This window comes from Vipera berus (assembly GCF_964194415.1).
Source record: "Vipera berus genome assembly, chromosome: Z".
Lineage (NCBI taxonomy): Eukaryota > Metazoa > Chordata > Lepidosauria > Squamata > Viperidae > Vipera > Vipera berus.
In genome coordinates, this window is record NC_138205.1 from 42,148,834 (window position 1) to 42,169,619 (window position 20,786).

General features: G+C 37.7%; 2 protein-coding genes across 7 annotated transcripts in view; both read left to right on the plus strand.

Moving 5' to 3' along the window:
* LOC308678117 (kelch-like protein 11) lies at positions 1-13,234 on the plus strand. Of its 4 annotated transcripts, none has more exons than XR_014028599.1 (5): positions 1-513; positions 1,020-2,769; positions 4,745-4,769; positions 12,376-12,425; positions 13,214-13,234. XR_014028599.1 is itself a non-coding variant. In XM_081344983.1 (2 exons), the coding sequence occupies exons 1-2, from the start codon at positions 14-16 to the stop codon at positions 2,599-2,601; spliced, it is 2,082 nt and encodes a 693-aa protein (XP_081201109.1). In that variant the 5' UTR covers positions 1-13; the 3' UTR covers positions 2,602-4,711. The 4 variants fall into 4 exon arrangements, 1 of the variants encoding a protein (XP_081201109.1); XR_014028600.1 differs by lacking the exon at positions 13,214-13,234 and adding an exon at positions 12,520-12,565 and having other exon boundaries at positions 4,742-4,769; XR_014028601.1 differs by lacking the exons at positions 12,376-12,425; positions 13,214-13,234 and having other exon boundaries at positions 4,742-4,830.
* The window catches only part of NT5C3B (5'-nucleotidase, cytosolic IIIB), a 15,381-nt gene continuing 7,206 nt past the window's right edge, over positions 12,612-20,786 (plus strand). For all 3 annotated transcript variants that reach the window (XM_081344989.1, XM_081344987.1, XM_081344988.1), the window contains exons 1-7: positions 12,612-13,368; positions 15,715-15,813; positions 16,175-16,244; positions 17,486-17,532; positions 18,136-18,221; positions 18,373-18,462; positions 20,221-20,383. In XM_081344989.1, coding sequence (XP_081201115.1) covers positions 13,366-13,368; positions 15,715-15,813; positions 16,175-16,244; positions 17,486-17,532; positions 18,136-18,221; positions 18,373-18,462; positions 20,221-20,383 — 558 coding nt within the window. In that variant the 5' untranslated portion in view covers positions 12,612-13,365. The remainder of the gene's footprint in view (positions 13,369-15,714; positions 15,814-16,174; positions 16,245-17,485; positions 17,533-18,135; positions 18,222-18,372; positions 18,463-20,220; positions 20,384-20,786) is intronic.

Genomic DNA, 20,786 nt, shown 5'->3' on the forward strand with positions numbered 1-20,786 from the left:
TTGAGAAGCCAAGATGGCGGCGGCAGTAGGTGGCGATTTGGGCATAGGAGGCCACGGCGCCGCAGATGTCAACCTCCTGGGCCTGGAGGGCGAGGCGGGGCCAGACTCAGAGCCTGACTCGGAGGTGTTTTCGTGCGTGGCCCACTGCTCCGACCTCGCCTGCCGCCAGAACGAACAACGGCGGTTAGGCCTCTTCTGTGACGTCACGCTAGCCTTCAGTGGCGGCGGCAATGAGGAGGAGGGGGAAGTGGGCGGGGCCTCATCCGTCTCCGATCCCCCGCCGCGGGAGTTCCGCGCGCACCGCTCAGTCCTCGCAGCGGCCACCGAATACTTCGCTCCTCTCCTTCTGGGCGACTTCGCGGAGTCCCGCTCGGGGCGCGTAGAGTTACGAAAATGGAGTTCGGGAGCCGGACCAGACCCGGAGACGATCGAGGCGGTCATCAGCTTCATGTACACGGGAAGCGTTCGCGTCAGTCCTGGCAACGTGCACGAGGTTCTGGAGTTGGCCGACAGGTGAGGCGGGAAAGAGGAACGAAGTGTCAGATAATAAATAATACAGCGACCGACTGATGCACCTTGGCAGAAGTGTTTTCCTGAGTTCTGATGGGTGAAGATATATATCTTAACCCGAGGGAGTTCTCAATGAAGGCAACGGAGGATGGTCGTTCTGTCCTTCCTGCCCTGGAATTGTGAAAGTTGGTCTTGGGTTTCAGTGTAAACCGGTGATCATTTTAATTGGAGTAACTGGCTTGCTATATATAAGGCATAGTAATAGGCTATTAGAACCGAACACCCTGCACGGCAGCGCTGAACACGGTCCCAACAAAGCAGAGCAGTTTCTGAATTACTTGAGTTATAGCAGGAAGGGGACTGTTGGGACAGTTAAAGACAACTTCGGTTCTGACACCTTTTGAAAAACACAGCGGCACTTCACATTGCTGAATGTCAGCTTAGTGGAAAGCAAGATACAAGTTATTAACTATCTGGTGGCATTTCTAAATTGCCTTTTTATTTTGCAGGTTCTTACTAATACGTTTAAAAGAGTTCTGTGGGGAATTCCTCAAGAAAAAACTGAGTCTCTCCAACTCTGTAGCCATTCACAGCTTAGCTCATATGTACTCTTTGAACCAGCTGGCTTTAAAAGCCGCTGAGATGATCAGGAGGAACTTCTACAAAGTCATCCAAGATGAAGAGTTCTATACTTTGCCGTTTCACCTTATTAGAGACTGGCTTTCAGATTCAGAAATCACAGTGGACTCAGAAGAGGTTCTCTTTGAGATGGTTTTAAAGTGGGTGCAGAGAAATCCTGAAGAAAGAAAAAAGTACTTTGGAGAGCTCTTTAAGCTTCTCCGACTGTCACAAATTAAACCAACCTATTTGACTCGGCATGTTAAATCTGAAAAGCTTGTATCAAGCAATGAAGCTTGTCTCAAACTTGTGATGGAAGCAGTGGAAAGCCATGCTCTCAAGGGTGAGAATGTTCAGTTGGGTATACCCCAGCAAGTTACTTCCCCCATCTCGTGTCTGCCTCGCTTCGGCCAAAACATGGATGTTATCATGGTCATTGGTGGTGTGTCTGAGGGTGGTGATTACTTGAGTGAGTGTGTGGGGTACTTTATTGATGAAGATAGATGGGTGAATTTACCGCACGTACACAATCACCTTGATGGACATGCTGTGGTAGTAACCGAATCCTATCTTTATGTGGCAGGTTCCATGGAGCCTGGCTTTGCCAAGACCATGGAAAGGTATAACCCAGGTAGAAATGTTTGGGAGCAGGTTTCTAATCTGATAACCAGGAAGCATTCTTTTGGACTTACTGAGGTAAAGGGAAACCTCTACAGTATTGGTGGGCATGGGAATTTTATCCCTGGTTTTAAAGATGTAGCTGTCTACAATCCTGATCAAGATAAATGGCACAACTTGGAGTCTGCCCCAAAGATACTCCGGGATGTTAAAGTGATTACAATAGACAACAGATTTGTTTACATGGCAGCTCGCACACCAGTTGACGGAGATAATGAAGATGGCTTGAGGTCTGTCATCATTCGCTATGATGCAGACACACGACAGTGGCGAGATTGTGAGTCTCTGCCACTCCTTGACAACTATTGCTGCTTCCAAATGATGGTGGGCAACACCAATTTTTACCACACCGCTTCATGTTGTCCCAGAAGCTATCCTCTAGACCATGAAGAGGCCAAGAGAAAAATCTCTAACCAGGTATCTGATGACATTCTGGAAAGCCTGCCACCAGAGGTTCTTAGCATTGAAGGAGCGGCTATCTGCTATTACAAAGATGATATCTTCATCATAGGCGGGTGGAAGAACAGTGATGATACTGATAAACAGTACAGAAAAGAGGCCTACCGCTATTGTGCCGAGAAGAAGCGTTGGTTGTTACTCCCTCCTATGCCTCAGGCTCGCTGCCGTGCTACAGCCTGTCACGTTAGAATCCCCTTTCGGTCCTTACATGGTACCCAGAAATATCCAATGCCACAAAACTTAATGTGGCAGAAGGACCGGATCCGGCAGATGCAAGAGATACACCGGCATTCCTTAAGTTTACGGAGGATGCCTCGGTCTCAGATAGAATGCTAGCTTGAATAAATACATCAGAAATACTAGTCTAATTGTCATGCCTGACATGGACTAATGGTCACCAAAACTGCTGAAGCATTGGCGACGAGGCTTGCTTGCTGTTAAGTATTTGATGTGGATTACAAGCACCACATGGAAATTTGGTGTATACTAGCCATAAATATGGAGGTAGGCAGATATTAAATGTTACAACCTGTTTGTTTCTCCACAAATATGATGCACATAGTCTAGCAAAAGAATTATTCTTGCACTTTGTGGATGTATTCAGGTAGTATAAAGATTTAGCACAGCTTTTTCTTTACATTTTTGTATTGGACCTCACTGTATAACATTTATACAGATCGTGTGAAATATTCCAATTTGTTTTAAAATGCTGGTGTAAATGGAAAGCACCATTTCATGGTTTTCGTAAAAGATATTTTTATCTGCTTTTGCAGAGGTGTTTACTCTTTTTAACCTGCTGTAAATCTGCTTATTTCTCTCAAATTTGGAGATGTGCAGTAGTAACAAAAGTTTATAAAAGAAATAAAGCACAAACTTTCTAAGAGCTTCAAAATGTTCCATGACTATGGAACCTGGCCCAGGCTGAGGATTAATTTATTTTAATTGGGGTTTTATTTATACAGGGATAAATTTAATCTTTTTTAAACTTGGTTTTTAACTTTTGTATTTTTGGTTTTTAATTACCCTGTAAACCGCCCTGAGTCCTCCGGGAAAGGGCGGTATATAAATGTAATAAAATAAATAAATAAATAAATAAATAAATAAATAAATAAATAAATAAATAAATAAATAAATAAATATTTTAAAATTGTATTTAGCACTTGAAGTTGCTAAAAGGTGAACCTAATAATAATTGTCAGTCATGTAATGGAAATGTTCTGTTTTTTTTCTTTTAAGGATGTCACTATTATTTTTAGTGATGATCATCCTATTATTTAGTAGTGCCACAGATTTCTCATTAATGAATTTTATTTAATTGGTTCAGAATTGTGGCCTTAAAACAATGAAATGACCAAAAAGATCCTAATTCATAATTAAGGATTTGTGAGCTCTTCATGGAGGGATTAAAGCTGTGTAAACTTCTCCAATATCTGGACAAGTCTAACTACCATTTGATCTATCTTTGACAATCAAAGTTTTTTGTCTTAAATGATACACCATTCCTTATGTGGATAGTAGGCTCTTTGATTTTGAGTAGAAAATTTCCCTGAACAATTATTCTTGATATTAAAAACCCATAGCTCCCATGTCCTAATTATATTTATATATTTTATATGCCAGCATATGAAATTTATTCTCATCCAAGATAATTCTTGAGATAGATATAAATTATTTGCTGCTTTCTGTCATCTCTCCACCACCCTGGTAGTAAGCAGAATCCTCTTTTGTTTAAAGTTGTGATAATTTAATGGAAGATACAGAATATGTCCAGATGATACAAATGTATTTTTATTGAACTAAAGAGTACTTAGATTTTAGAATGCTACAGAGTTGTTCAGGCAGGCAAAGTCATATGAACCATTTATGCAATATTTAATGTATGTTTGTTCATCCAATAGAATATTTTTATTTCCAAATTCTGTTGCGTTGCAGGTAAATGTCCCAAGATGTTAAACACATAGCATGATGTCCTGAAGTAATTTTATTGCATTTATTACTCATCTTTTACTCCCTTTTCTAACAAACTGAATGTATATTTACATTATTCATCCTGCCTCTTCAAATGATTGAAATAAATTACTCCAGAAACCATCTTTGGCAGGCAAAACATCTTTTAATTTCTCCTCTTTCTTTTGTGCCAGGAATATAAAGATGTAGTGATGGCAATGTCTGAGAAAAATCTAGACCTGATATATGTGATCATCAAATAATGTGGAAGTAGAATCCTCAGGAAAAAAATGGCTTCTTCATCTAAATATTTTCTGAGAAGGATCTAAAATCATTACTTTCATCTATTACTTCTCATGTCTTAATTTTTTTTCTTTTAACTAGTCCAGATTTATCTTTGGAAGGACTAAGATGGACTAAATAGACAAAATCAGTATGGGAGAAATCAATATTATTATTGATGGTGTTTGATTGGTATATAACTGATTTAAAGTTTAGAAGCACTGACCAATACTGTTTTCCAATTTAGCAGGAAACCTAATTCATGTCTGAGTGGGGTAAGTATTTCAATTGCATGTGTGCAGATTTTCCTAACTTACTTTTGCTCTTCTAATACTTCTTTTTATTATATAGCTGTATAGTGGGTGGGAGCAGGGTTAATCTTGTGGGCTGAAGTAACAATCCTAATATTAAATTAGGACTAACGAGTTCTTGTCGGACAGCATCACAGACATTAACACTCCAATTATGCCGCTTGCCTGCCTTAAAGATGCTTTATTGTTACCAGACACTTTTTACAGTGTAATAGCTGCTTCAGAAAGCAATTTATCTTCTGGAAATCTTTTGATATTCCAAAGCTGCAGGGTCTAAACTCCCTTCCTCAAAACTATTATCTGAAGTACTAACTAAGTATGCTTCTTAAGAATATAATCTAGCCCCAAGCCTGGACACATCTGTATGCAAAATTTGTTTAATTAGAAATTGTACATTTTCAATCTTATTTTTTTTAGATCTCTCAGTATTCCTTTTAATTATATATATAGCTATAGCTGTAGTACTTGAAATTGTCTTATATGTGTCATGATAACCTTGACAAAATTTCCATTACCTGAAATTAAATACACATTTGAAATCCTGATAGTAGGTATATGTGGCCTTTATTGCAAATATTTTGCTAAATCAGTAAAAATAATTATTGACCATATTGATTAAAATGCTTGTTCAAAATGCTTGTTTAGTCTGATAAGCTTTGTAGTTTAAAGTTATGAGTCACTTTGGTTGTTTGTGAATGCAGTCACTTACAGCTATTTACATGCCTTGCTTGGAGATTTCAGTTTGAATGAAGAGTTAGCAGTATGAAAAGCAGTTACATTGTACAATATGTAGCGTCAAATGTCAGAATTTCTTAATATTTGGATATTACACTACTAACTTGTTCCTTTGGTCTGAATGCACAACTATGGGTTTATATACGGTCTCTTCTTATTTAGTCATGACAATGTTGACAAAATTGCCTTGTAACAAAAGGAACAGACTACAAAAATATTTCCATTTAGAGTTATTAAGAGATCTAGATTATGATCCTCAGCATACCTGAGACTTTCAGTTAAATGAATGGAACTTCTGCCTGAGTGAAAATAATTAGAAATATGTTTTATGGACAAAATATATTTCTAATTATTGCAGTGGAGATATCAAAGACAGGCAGACATCAAAGCTAGATAGGCTCTTAAGAGACTTTTTTTTAAGTTGCTAATTTTCTACTGACAAAATATATAGTTCAATAGTTTGCCTTTTGTGATCTACAGAAGTATTGTAGATTTTTTATAATAAATGGACATTGTTACTAGAGTAATATTGTCTGAAGGTATATTCATAGGCACATGCTCTTCATATATTTCAATTCCTGTTTTGTGTTTGTATCTGTTTCACTAAGACTCAATTTTCATAAGAAAGGTTACTACATATATCAGTACTCTATTATGGTAATTACAGTTTTCCCACATTTGGCATATTTGTTATTACTATACCATCTACAACAAAAAATAAGAAATATATTATGTTAGTCATTTTTAACAGTGTGACAATAAGCCATTTGCAAGAATTCCTACAAAAGAATAGCACTATTATAAGTGACTTCCATCTTGAACTCACATTGCGCAAATGACACTTGATGTGGGAAGAATGACTCAGGAGAAGGTGGAGAGTTTCCTCATTTGTAGAAAACTTGTAGTATCAGCTGTTCTGTAAAATGTTTTGTGGAAGTATAGAAACTTCCCAACAATGTCTTACAATTCTGGGAAAGGGTTATTTGTTTATAATGGTTGTAAATCTGTTGATACAAATTGATGCTCAGTTGGTATGCCAAACTGATATTTATGGATCTCTTAACTTACTGGCCCTCTCTGAATTTGAAAAAAATAGTAAAAAATATAAAACTTTATAAAATATAAAACTCTTTCTCCTAAGAGTTCACAATAGATCAGGAATTCACAAGATAACTTCCTGTTTCATTTTTCAAATTGTGATCCTAATTTGCATTTGGTCTAGTTCCTCAATAAATGGGTTAGCTCTCAGACTGCAATACAGTTTTCACCTGGTTCAGGCAGAATGCTCTATTGGGTGCCAGATGCGTCACGCCAAAATTGCACCCACCCCATTGCCGGGAATGGGAAAAAAGTTGCGATACATTGCGACACGTCACATGACATTGCAAGTTTGACACACGTGCTTTAGATACTATGCTGGCCTCTAAACTTTATTTTTAAAAATGCAATTAATTATGTGCTATATTATCTGGATGGGGAAGAACAGGCTCCAGCTCAACCCAGCCAAGACTGAGTGGCTCTACGTACCGGCATCTCGTTTAGTCCAAGAGGTTCCATCTTTGGTTATGGGAGGAGAGGTATTACCTCCTGTTGATAGGGCACGCAACTTAGGCGTCCTCCTAGATACATGATTCAATTTTGAAGATCATATAGGAGTTGTGGCCAGGGGGGCTTTTGCCCAGGTTCGCCTGGTGTGCCAGTTGCGCCCCTATCTGGACCGAAATGCTCTACATACGGTCACTCATGCACTCATCACCTCCCGTATAGATTACTGCAATGCTCTCTATATGGGGCTGCCCTTGAAGACCACCCAGAGGCTCCAGCTGGTGCAGAATGCGGCCGCGTGGGTTGTGATGGGAGTATCCCGATACTCCCATATTACACCCCTCCTGCGTGAGCTGCATTGGTTACTGGTTGCCCTCCGGGTGAGATTTAAGGTGCTGGTTCTTACCTATAAAGCCCTACATGGCTTAGGCCTGGGATATTTGCAGGACCGTCTGCTGCCAGGAACAATTTCCCATCGCCCGGTGCGCTCACACAGGGAGGGCCTTCTCAGGGTGCCGTCGGCTAGACAATGTCGGCTGGCGACCCCCAGGGGGAGGGCCTTCTCTGTGGGAGCTCCTGCCCTGTGGAATCAGCTTCCCCTTGAGCTCCGGATGGCCCCGGATCTCCGGTTCTTTCGTCACGACCTCAAAACATTTCTTTTCCATCAGGCTGACCTGGACTGATGATAGGGGTTTTTAAAAAGAAAATGTTTTTAATATTTTATCACTGGGGCTTGTTAGTTTAATCTTTTTTTTAACATTTGTATTATTGTGTTTTATTGTTAGCCACCCTGAGTCCTTCGGGAGATAGGGTGGCATATAAGTCCCAATAAATAATAAATAAATTACCTTGTGTAACACTAAATACTAATTCAATAAACATTTTATTTCTGTCTTTTGTTCCTCTTATTAAAATTGTTCATGGATATATTTTCAGCACAAAAGTTCCTATCCTTCAATTTCAGTTGTGATCAGGGAATTTTTAAATAGTGCAAAAAGAAGTTTCCTGTCATTTTATTCATATCTCACTTGTCTCATAGAATGAAGACAAACTAATCAATGTAAGGTGTACAAATAGGAATATATTTCCTAATTTAGAAGCTGCCCATTCTAGAAAACATAGTTTAGACTGATGGCAGGGAAAAGTCTAATGGGAAATTAACCATAACTTCTTGAGATTGAAACAAAATTTTAAAAATCAAAATAAGGAAAGTAATAGTTCCATTCTGTTCAGCATTAATGGGCTTGAAATATACCTGGCTCTTTGCCTTGCACTTTTCAGATGTATTTAGCTGTGAAGAAGGGAAGATGGTCAGACAGCTGAAAATTAATCTAGTAAATAAAAGAAAAGCAAATTTCCCTTGGGGAAAAAAAGATATGCTAGACAACCCATGACCATCTGGATTATCCTTTCAGAGATGTTTCCTTACTAGATTCCTTTTGTAATAATTTTATGTCATATTGTTTTATAAATTTGCCATATTTTAATACCCTGGGAGTCATGGGTCCCAGATTTTGGAGACATTGTAATCAAGTAAACAGTACACCAATCAAGGAACTACCAATGCAGACAAGCTAACAGTAAACAATAGCCCAGTCAAGGAACCTCTAAGAACACTCCTACCGACGTTGACAAGCAGGTTACTAGTATATAAAAATAAGAGCAAACCTCCCCTTCTAGCACTGATGATGTTAACTAAATTAGCAATGAAACATCTGCAAGAAAACTATCAAGCTCAGAGAGCAACAAGGATCCCACAATCTTTAACATCTACTTAAAAGTTGCACAAATTACCAATTTGCTTCCGGGTCCAATTCAAGATGCTTCTTTTGACCTTTAAAATCCCTCATGGCATGGGGTTGGGTGAAATGAGGAACTGCCTCCATCTGACTACATCTGCCTATCCCACAGGTCTGCAACCCGCGGCTCCGGAGCCGCATGCGGCTCTTTCAGCCGTCCCCTGCGGCTCCCAGTCCTCTGCCATGTGCAGTCAAAAAAAAAAAGTGGGACTAAAAATGTTCAATCAATCAATTCAAATATGCAGGGTAGGTGCATATCTCGCCTTGGCTCCACTCTTCAGACAAAACCTGTTCTGCGCATGCGTGCATGTATGCGCCTGCGCACATATGTTTGCGGCTCCCAGGTTTTCATTTTGTGAGGGAACCGGTTCCGAGTGGCTCTTTCACTGTTTCAGGTTGCTGACCCCTGGCCTATCCTATTAGATCTGGCAGAATACCGTATTTATCGGCGTATAACACGCACCTCATTTTAAAAAGGAAATTTCAGGAAAAACCCGTAAATTATATCGGCGTATAACACGCACACATCATTTGTCCCCTATTTTCAGGAAGAAAAAGTGCGTGTTATACGCCAATAAATACGGTAAGTATATTTTGAGTCCTGTCTGCGACGGTCTTACATATGGCAGGATTTCAGATATATCATTCCTCTCAGGTGAGACTGGCCCCGGCTCGGCCTTCCTTCCAGAAGTTCCTTAAAGCATGGTTGAGTAATCAAGATTGGGAATTAGAAGTAGTTCTTGACTTATAATCGATTGTTTGAGAACCAAGGTTATGACAGACTTCCCTGGGCATACCTGTAACCCAGTGCTGAAATGCCAACAGTCAGCCCCCTTCCACCATCATGTGGCTACATTTCGGACTGGGCAGTTGCCCACATCTATAGACATTTGCAGCATCTCACTGCTTTTTACAAAATTTTTGCAAAAATCTAGCATATACTTTTTTTTGGCAAAACCAGCCTATAGTGAACAATGGGTATGCTTAATAACTGCAGCAAAAAACATAAAATTGGGCTGGTCATATATAGATGACCTGTTTTACAGCCATAATGAACAGATTTATGACTTACCATAAGTCAAGGAATACCTGCATATGGTATTGCAATATGACTAGTAGTGTAGTGTGTTAGCTTTTTATGATTTTTACTGTACACTAAGTCACATTCTGTGAGATGGTCTCTATATAATTGTGATATCAATCTATCAACCAACTTTCATAAGTGAAAGTGTTCTCTCATGTTCATCTGAACTTTTATGTAAAGTTGTTTCTATTTGATACCTATAACAGGACTGTATATAGCTAAAAGGTATTCAAGACAAATACCGCTGAGAAATTATATCAACATCTGTCTTAAAATTGTCCTGTCAAACTGAATTTAAGCTCAATGGCCTTACTGTCACAATCAACACCAGGAATTATTCATTTTCAACAATAGTATCTCCAGAAACAGGTCAAGTTGTAAAACATGGGTGGATGCATTAAAATAATTAAAATGTCAAAATGTTCCAACACTATTTTAGTGCAGTTTAGTTATTAGTAAACAGTTGTAAACTTCTCAAGAACTTTATGACAACAAATGCCTCAAGATTAAGGAGAAACATCCCGAGGACAATTAACCAGTGGAACAACTTACCTCCAGAAATCGTGGTTGCTCCATCACTGGAGATTTTTAAGAAGAGGCTAGTCATTTGTCTGAGGTGGTATAGGTTCTGCTTGAGCAGGGGGCTGGACTAGAAGACCTCCGAGATCCCTTCTAGATTCTATTCTATTCTATTCTTAGAATCCCATCTTAACTACTTACACTTTTTTTTACTAATCCTTGACTGTCCCATTTTTTTAGATACTATTCCTCAGTCTCCATTGTTATGTACAGATTCATCTGTAGTTCTATCTTAAGTGCAGTGTTGGGAAGCTTAGAGCTGGAGGGATCCTAATACCATTAAAGTATTTGTGCATTTATTTATTTTTCTTATTCATAATCTTCTGGTGCAAAAGATGAAAAAAGTGGTAGGATTAGAAGTAGTAGATGCTGTGTCCACACAACATGCAACTTACTATACTGAACTGAATCCAGTTTCTTAATTTCACTAATACACTGAAGCACTACTCATACTGATTTGTACTGTGAGCCAGATATTAGCCACCCACATCTTAATCCAACATGTTTTAGCCCACCACTGCAAAGTACGTACATTTTATAAGCAGGTTTTGTATAAACTCAGCTAATGTGTTTGTCCACCATAAAATTTTGTAAAGGGTATAAAAAGCCTTGTGTAGGAGTAGCTTTAATGCATTTGATATTTTCATTATTCCATGCAATTTAAAGATGGGTATTTAAAACACAAAAGGTATGGGATAGGAAATGTCTGCATACCTCCTTTTCAATTCTGGAATTTCAGTGAGTATAACTAGCAATTCAATGGTTTCTATACAGTAAATTCTTTTCCCCTTGCTGTAAACCAAAGCAATATTCTGGAGAGAGATTATGTTGTTAGAAGTAAAAATATTAAATTGGGGCTTATAGCCATTATACATAAATGAGAGGGCTAGATAAACATTCAGCATTGTTTGGGCTGGCATAACATTGTATAATAGAAAATAATGTTTTGTCTTATCCTATTGTGTGAACCAAGGCATCATATAGACCTGTTTACTTCTGTTGTGTTCTCATTATACAATAAATAATAAACATATAGTTGTAATGTGGGTAGTGAGATGGGTGCCATATAAATTTAATAAATTGGCTTATTTAAATTTAGACACAGTATGGAACATGAACATGGCCTTTTTTGGTAACTCAGATATAACACACTAATAAATCTTGCATTTGACCAAGTATTTTATGGCCTTTTACTTTTCAGAGGGATGCTAAAAGCCCAGTAAACTCCTTATTCCAGATAAGATTGACTTTTTTTCTCTACAATAGTGATTATCTAAGTTTGGTTAAAGAATGGGATTGGTCCAATTCACTCAGCAACTTACACGCCCAGCAACATACTGTTCTCCAAATAAAAGGAAAATGGAAAGCTATCATATCTGTAGCAGTCCTTTTTCCACAATTTGAAAACATGACCAAGTTGCTACCTTTAGGTGAGAGCAGGTAGGATCTCTTGCTTCTGTGGTGCTTTCTAGCAGATGTAGAGATAAGGAAAGGGATCATCATGGGGTTATAAGCAAAAGTTACTAGAACCAATAATTACCGTATGAAACTATAAAGCTGATATTTTTACCAGACCCTGCCTCCTCTCCCACCCACCCCTAAAAAACCCTCGGGTTGTCAGGCGAAGCTCTCCAAAGCTGAAGCGGAGGCACTCCCTCTTCAGGGAGGTTTTCGGAAAACAAGCCAATTGGAGCCCTGCAGCTCACTGATTTCCTTTGGCTCCTCCTCTGTGCAGTATAAAATGCTTTCAGAAAAGAGAGCTCGTTCCAGTTGCTGCTAGAAACCGCTGTTTTTCTTTATTATATTTTTTATGCTGTTTTTGTGACAGGTTGCCCCCAGGATGGAGGCTCCAGCTTGAGGACGTGCCATCAATAACTGGTAAGCAGCCATGTCCCAGCTGAGGTAAAGGGGCTTTGTGAATGAGCACCTACAGTGTAGTAACTGGGTTTCCATTTTTTTTCCAAATTTTCAGAATGGATACTTTTCAACCGTTTTCAAAAACGTTTCGTATATTGCCAAATTGTTAACTGGCAGAAAATATTTTCTTTGGTCCTGAATATGTAGGGGCAGTATCTTGCCCTGATGCTTTGAGGGGAATATTCTTTACAAGAGTATGATGCAATTAATCTCTAAAACAGCTGCACATTTTCTGGTACTTAAATGAATGGACTTTAAATTCCCCACTTTGAGTGCGGGGTCGAGTCATGATTGTCATGCTAAGCTTGTAAGCCGCCCTGAGTCTTCGGAGAAGGGCGGGATATAAATGGAATTAAAAAATAAAAAAATAAAAAATAAAAATGATTTATTAATTAGAAATTAGTATCTGCTGCCCTTGCACTAAGATCAATAAAGCAATGTACGTGTCAGAGCATAAGCATACTCTTCAACAAGAGAAACGTCGACTGTCACAAGAGCCATTTTGTAGTGTTTTAATGGGCAGCCTGTCTTGAGTTTGCCAAGAATAAAATAACTACAACATAATAACGCATCGACTATTTTCAGAAACTTGCTGGGAGGGAAGGCGTATCTACTGTTCGCAGGCAACCCGCCTTATCTCAGGAGGGAGGGGCTGATTCCAGACGTCTCCCCCATTGTGGAAGGAGGGAAAAGGAAGAGTTCTGGCCTTTCGTGACCCAGTTAAGATGAAACCTCTGCTCGGATTTCAGACGCTTGATTAACGAGTACGGGAGGAGTCGCCTCCTCAGCCTAGAGAAGCGCTCTCGCCTCGCGGTGGTTCGCTTTCTGCATTCCTCGACCCTTCTGAGAAGAACCGAACAGGCCGCCTGCTTGCAGCTGCAGCAGCCATAGAACCGGAGTCATGGTGAGGGCTTTGTAAGGAGCGCGCGAGTGGTACCTGGCGCGTTCTGAGGACAATGCTATTAGAAGGCCACCGTGGTGTTTAATTAATCACTGATGCGACAAGGTTTTGAGAGTGAACGCGAAAGCAAGTCTTGCGTTTACATCCAGGTTGCGGCTGAATGTCCGGTAGTAGGGTTGACCGGGAAAACTAGGGCAAGGCTGATGTGGAATGGAATATACACTGAGATAATGGCGGTTTATTCTTCCCCAAACCAGCACGCTATAGTTCAGGGGTCTTCCAAGCTTGGCCCTTTTATGACTTGTGGACTTCAGCCCCCAGAATCCCTCAGCCAGCGTGCCTGGCTGAGGAATTCTGGGAGTTGAAGTCCACAAATCATAAAAGGGCCACGTTTGAAGCCCCCTGCTATAGTTCATAGATCCCGAGGATCACTGGATGATCGCAAGTTTTCTTAGACTTTTCCAAACCTCTTCTTTGCTGTCGTTTAACTGCTGTACAGCCCAAATATGGCAATGTAAATTATGAGAGTTGTATTTCAGCATATCAGGAAGCATCAAGTAGGATGTGTCAATTGCATGATCAGATTCATTTAGGAAGAGTCAAGATTTGCTCTCAGTAAAGTATATGAGTAGGCAATTGTCCAAAGGATAGCTTACTTCAATTTGTTTGAGTTTGCACAAGTCACAGCTACAGATTAAACAGCTATATTTTAGCTTAGTTGATTGTGTGGTTTAAACTTTAGTGCTTCAGTGAATTGTCAGAGCCCAGAAAAATGGACTGATTATAGTAAATGAATTAAACTGACAAGTGAGTTTGATATAATAATTAAAAAGTTAGATTAAGTTTCAATTCTGTCCTCAATCAGAGTCTCACTAACTGACTCTAGGTGGGACTCTTTCTCTCAGCGCAACCTATTTTACAGGTTGTTGTACTGTTGGAAAATAGGGAGTGTTGTTAACCACTATGCACTCCTGAACAAAAAGACAACCTTTATTACTTAGTGTTTGTATATTTTGTAGGATTCATTCATGTTACTGAATAATATGATCTTTAAAATAACCCCATAAGTTAGGTCAGTATTTTATTGTCCCTCCATTGCAAATAGAGGCCTGAAGCTGAGAGTGATCTGAGTAGATTTAATGGTAAATTCAAACCTGTTAATTTTTAATCTGATTTGAGATGATAAAATATATAGTACAGATTTAGGCTTTATGCAATTTATAAAGAATTATGTAAGGGAGATTGTTTTTGAGGTGTAATTATAGAGATTTGGGAAAGCAATACAAAAAACTAAACTTTTCTTTAGATACTACTGATGTGATGGTGCAGAACTGAAAAAAAAAATGATTTGGCTACTAGTGAGACCTTATTTAAGACCGTATTTAAGAGTTTAGGAGATTATAGGCTGGGAATGTAGGCCTGACAGATTAGAGAAATAAGAGCAAACAGGTTTTATTTATATTTTATTTATTTATAGAAAAAATTCTGCCATTTTACAATTTATAATACCAGGCATGGAAACAGGGAACTTTCCCATTCACAAGAATATTTTCCTTATACTGCCTTATTACCTGAACTTTCTGGTGGGTTTCATAGGTAACCTCAGTGAACCTAATTCTGGTTTACAGTCTCTGTATAAAGCTACCTGCCTTGATTTTTCTTATTTATATAAGCAGTATGAATCTAAATTCTTAGAGGTAAGCTTCCCAGCCTCTGGATCAAAGTGATTTATTATTCTTTGCTCACTTCCATATGCACACATAAAGCTTTACAAAGCAACCTATACTTGGAAGATGTTGGGGAAAATACTTGACTGTCATCATACTTCCAAAGGAAATTGTGCAGAAAGAAAATTGAGAAAATTTTCTCATACCAACAGTGACTAATTTTCAAAACAGTCAGACCAACATTTTTAGCAAACATACTAGAGTTTGTAGAGGGAGGGCTAGGCATTTATGCTTATTTATTTTAATTATGTGAAAGAAGCCAAATTGGGTTATTTTTGCTGTTCCAGAGCTGCCATAATTTAGAATATGAACATTGACAGAGTAATAGTGTTTGCATTCACTTACCTAATTAGCTATAGGGAGTTACCTTTATTGCATGGTGTTCCTGCTTTTTCAGTATTCCAAATTGGTCACGTGATGATAATCTTATGCCAGATTTGAAAATCTGGGAATAGAAACTTATGGAAATTTCCTTGTTTTGCTGTTTTTACCTCTTCTTGCATGCATCTTAATTGTGGACTTATTTTTAGATATATTTTATGTTAATTTTTTATCAACCGTAAAAACTGCATTTGCGTGTCAAAATATAATTAAGTGCTGTGCATACTATATCTGTCTCAAGGTACCCGAGTTGCAGAAAATAACTGTCCGGATGAAGAATCCTGAACATGTAAAAAGTATAGTTGCAGCACTCAGGAAAGATGGAGCAGCAAGACTCCAGGTGTGTGGCTCTTTTTATAATCTTAGTTTCTTTTCCATCTCTTTTCAGGATATCTGTTTATTCCAACAATTTTATCAGCATATAACAATGATAGGCAGGACTGGGACAAAATTAAATGTAACTTAAAATGAATTGCAGTTAATATAACATGCTTCATATTGAGTATTTCTCTCCATCTCAATAATTACAGTTCAACCACAACTGGGATTGAATGTTGCATCAAAGCTTTTGGAAAATAGGTTGTAAACCCCTGATTTAGAGACCTAATTGTTAAGTGGCTCTGTCCTATGGTGATGTAGGATGCCACCTGAACACAGTATTCCTTGGCAAGTTACTAAGTCTCCTTTTCTGTTTAATCCAGGTCATTTCTGATTTTGATATGACTCTTACTCGGTTTGGCTTCAATGGGAAGCGTTGTCCTACTTCGCATAGTGAGTGTAATTTCTGGACTTTTTAAATTGTCACTTCCCTTTTGAAAAAAAATATTGTTCTCCTTGATGGTTTTCTTTCTTGTTTCTCATATTTTTGTCCTCATTCTCATTCTTTACAACGTGGCTTGTAAAAGCTTCTCAGATTGTTTTTTCTTATGTTTTTCTTCCTATTGCTCCTGGTCTTTAGGCCACTTTTAAGTGAGTCATTGATACACTGTATTTGTGGATATATTCAAATAATATATTAAACCCTAATCTAATTGTAATTATAATATGGCTAATCTAATTATAACTAGGCTAGTCCAGGTTTTACTGGTTAACCACCACTTTTGATCACTGAAATAGTACTTTATTTTACAGATGCATAAATATTTTTTAAACCACAGTGGCCTTATTAGAGTCAAGGGCACTTAGGACAGACAGGGTGAGACTAAGCCTTGTCCAGGCTCTTTTGTACCCCCATATTATATAGGTTTGGAGTGTGAAAAAAAAGAGATCATGTGATTCCTTAGCTATTCCAGTCCCTTTCTTGCCTATTTCTAAGTTGGAAGGAAGAATTCCCTCAGAAAATTCCCTTTGCCCATCTCAGTTGAAATAATATTTTGAAATTTTTAGCTTAATGAATTTAATGACAAATTACATTTTAAAATTGTGATTAAGGCACTCTTTCTTAAACAGGATGTAATTCTTGATTCATAGAACATATTCAATTTAACATAATCTAATTGTTGTTTCAATGTAATCTAAATAGTTATGATTTAAAAATTTCATGAATAATAGGTGTTGGAAGATAAGATTTCACAAAGTGAGAAGCACTGCTATCAGCAAGGAAAATAATAACCTGTTAGGCAACTTTGCATGTATAAATAATTTACACAATTCACTCTCTGGCACTCTTGTCTAATCTTTGTTTTCAAGCAGGAAGCATATACAATTTTCATATTTATTTTACAGGCTCAGAAACTAGAAACCTGTCTTTTAATAAACATAATTATAGTTTTTAAACATTCAGTTACATTTTTAAAAATTTATTAAATTTTGTGCTCAATTTAAAATTCTGGTTTCTCATAGTATAACAAAATACACATAGCCACATACTGTACATATTATGATTCGTTTGCAGTAATCCTTTTTATTTGAAAACTCAGAACATGCTTTTAAAACACTGTATGTTCAAAATAAATTTAGATTCAGCATTACTGTGCATAAGAATTTCTAGAAATCTGCTTGTATCTCTTCAGATATCATAGATAACTGCCGGGTCATCAGTGAAGAAGGCAGAAAAAAGGTATGAGCGTCTAGGAATTCTTTAGCAAATATCCGAAATAAAATCCAAACTGATATTCACATTTCATGTCATGCTTTTAAGAACCCTAGGAATTAAAATTTTATGACCTTTTAGGCTTTTTAGCTAAGAAAAATACTTCACTGTTTTAATGCATGAGGCTTTCTTTGAAGACAGAAAACTTCCAAGTATTAAGAATTCAATTGCTGAAAGAGTATACTGGGAGCAGTTCATTTTCTTTCCGTTTTCATACCAAGTTTGGAAAGCGCTGGTCAATTTTTTAAAGCTTCAGTGAATTTGGAACCAGTTGATGTGAAGGTGACTGCTGATACTTATGAGAGTCATCATGTAACTTGAAAACAGCTTTGGAGATTCTGGTTTTGTCTGGTAGTAAATGTTATTAAAATGGAAAGTGCCAGAGATTAAACCTTTCCAGAAGTGGCCAATTTATTGACATTATCTAATGTTCCATGTAATTACATACAGTAGAGAAAGGTAAAACTAGTGTTCCAATTTTAAAACTACTTATAATTCAGCGCTACTTATCCACTTTGAAAATCTTTTTTTTTCTTTGAACAAATGTGTTGATTTTGCCCAATATTCCAGCTGAAAGATTTACTTCATCATTACTATCCTATTGAAATTGATCCTTATCAGACTATGGAGGACAAACTGCCCCTCATGATAGAATGGTGAGTATTGTACCAAAGAAGATTATTCTGTTTGATGTCCCAAAACAATTTGCAGGCTAGAAACGTGGGGTTTTAGTTGCTTGGAAGGTGGGTGAGCTTTCTCCTATTTGTTTTAATTAGCTCAGCTGACAAGACCTCTGATATGTTCCAGGTGGACTAAAGCTCATAATCTTCTATCTCAGGAAAAGATTCTGAAGAATGATATTGCCCAAATAGTGAAAGAATCAGATGTTAAACTCAGGTATGAGGTTTGCATGTTGGATACTATTCAAGAAAGAGGTATATTATCCAAGGCACAATAATTATAATTATTTAAATTATTCCTTCTTGGTATCAAATATTCTCCAGTTATGTGAAGATGGAATTCTGCACATGGAATTAAATGTAAAAACTGGCCCAAAGCTTTAAGGTTTAATATTGCACACTTAATAATACTTATTGTCTGCATGTTCTTTTTCACCCAGTGCAAATCTGTTGGTACACAATTGTGTCAACTTGATTAGAGTCAGTAACTTTATGGTACCAGAAACCATAAAGAAGGGACAAGTAAATGGGGATTGGAATGTTTTTCAGTTACAGAAACAGAATGTCAGAAACAGTCATAATAGTATGTGCTGTTTGAGGTTTTGGAACTCTTCACATGCATTTATTTTAATAATTCTATTAGTAAATGTATAATAAAGTTCACCTTTATTTTTCTGAGATGATAAACTGAAGAGGCCATTATGTGAAAAGGCCATTGGCTGTTCTAATAGCCCCTTCACATGATGAATGCTGGTGATGCAGAGATAATTAAATGCATATTTCAATGAAACATGCCACATTTAGCCAGAGATCTTGGGATGGTACAGGAAATCCTTGACATTATTAGATTTTTATCCTGCCTTTAATACTTTTAATAGGTAACTCAAGGCAAGAAACATACCAATATTCCTCTCTCCCCCTATTTCCCCCAAAACAACCACCATGTGAGGGGTGGTTGGGCTGAGAGAAAATGACTGGCCTAAAATCAGCCAGCCAGTTTTCATGCCCAAGACATGACTAGAACTTACAGTCTCCTGGTTTCTATGCCAACATCTTTATCACCAGGCCAAACTGGCTCTTATTCCCAAAATTGGGACTGGAATGTCTATCACCAAGCAATATAGTGAGTTGCACCCAGTTTATCTTTTTTACTGTTATCAATAAGCTAATCATTGTGGTTGTTAACCAAATCTAGCTTCTCCCATTCACATTGATTGTTGGAAGCCCTCTGGGAAAGTTGCAGATGGTGAGCATAGGACCCCAGGGCTGCAACCATCATAAATATACACTGGTTGCGAAGTACCTGGATTTTGAACCATGATTGCCAAAATACTATGATGGTTGTAAATATGGGGACCGTTTGTAAGTCATTTTTTTCATGCTGTCATAACTTTGAATACTCACTAACCAAATGGTTGGAAGTTGAGAACTATCTATAGCAAGGTTTCCAATGCAGCATGAACTCACATGTTGAGAAAAGGATTTGGTACCATCTGATGTTTATGTGCATGAGTTTTCAGTTGTTAGAACTTTAAGCCATTGTTTAAATCATCCACCCAAAGTGTACTTTTAAATAAAATTATAAACTTGACATTTCATATTAAGCAATAAGTTTATTCACTGAAACTATTGCAATTAAGTACATGTGTGCTATCTAGAAAGCTATACTTTGTATAAATACAGAAGTGACAATTTTGTATATTTTAGGATATCACTTGCTATTAGCTTTTGTCTTTTTCAATCTGATTATACTTGTTCCGAGAAACTGATAAGTGAGTGGATAAGTTCACTGTTTACTGTTGATAATTTAAAAGGGGCATTTTTTTCTGTCAGGACTTGTGTGCTTCAAGAAATCATTGCCTTTTTGAGCTAATCTATTAGAAACATTGGGACTTTGCCAATGCCCTTTAAATATAAATGCCCACATTTCACAACATTAGCCTAATGTTGCCTTTCTCTTTCTTCTTGCACTTAGAGATGGCTTCAACATTTTTTTTGACCAGCTGCATGAGAACAAAGTTCCCCTGTTCATCTTTTCAGCAGGTGTAGGTGATGTGTTAGAGGAAATAATTCATCAGGCTGGTGTATTCCATCCCAACATAAAGGTGGTCTCCAACTATATGGACTTTGATGACAATGTGAGTTGAATCATCTCTTTTTACCCACTTCATCTCCTCTGACCTGAAAGCATTCCAAGGATTCTGCCATTTTGCCCTGATGGGAGTATCTTCAAAAGGTTTCCTGTGGAATCAGAGAAGGTTAAGGGGGCAGTAAATAAAAAACTTCCAGGCTTTGCCACAATGTACAGAATTTTGAATGCTGCAGTTACAATGAATATCTTAGGGATTTGGATAATTTTCTTCAAAGTGGTAAAAACTTGGGTTTTCACACTTACATTTTCACACTTACAACTATTGCAGCATCTCCATGGTCATTTGATCAAAATTCAGACTCTTAGCAACTGACTCATATTTATCATGGTTGCAGTGTCCCTGTATCACATTATCGCCTTTTTCAACCTTCTGATAAGGAAAGTCAAAG

What these genes read in the sequence shown, in the direction of transcription:
- LOC308678117 (XM_081344983.1), top strand. Translation starts at nt 14, where the DNA reads ATGGCGGCGGCAGTAGGTGGCGATTTGGGCATAGGAGGCCACGGCGCC. An exon ending in GTTCTGGAGTTGGCCGACAG is followed by an intron (nt 514 to 1,019) that starts GTGAGGCGGGAA and finishes TTTATTTTGCAG; the next exon opens with GTTCTTACTAATACGTTTAA.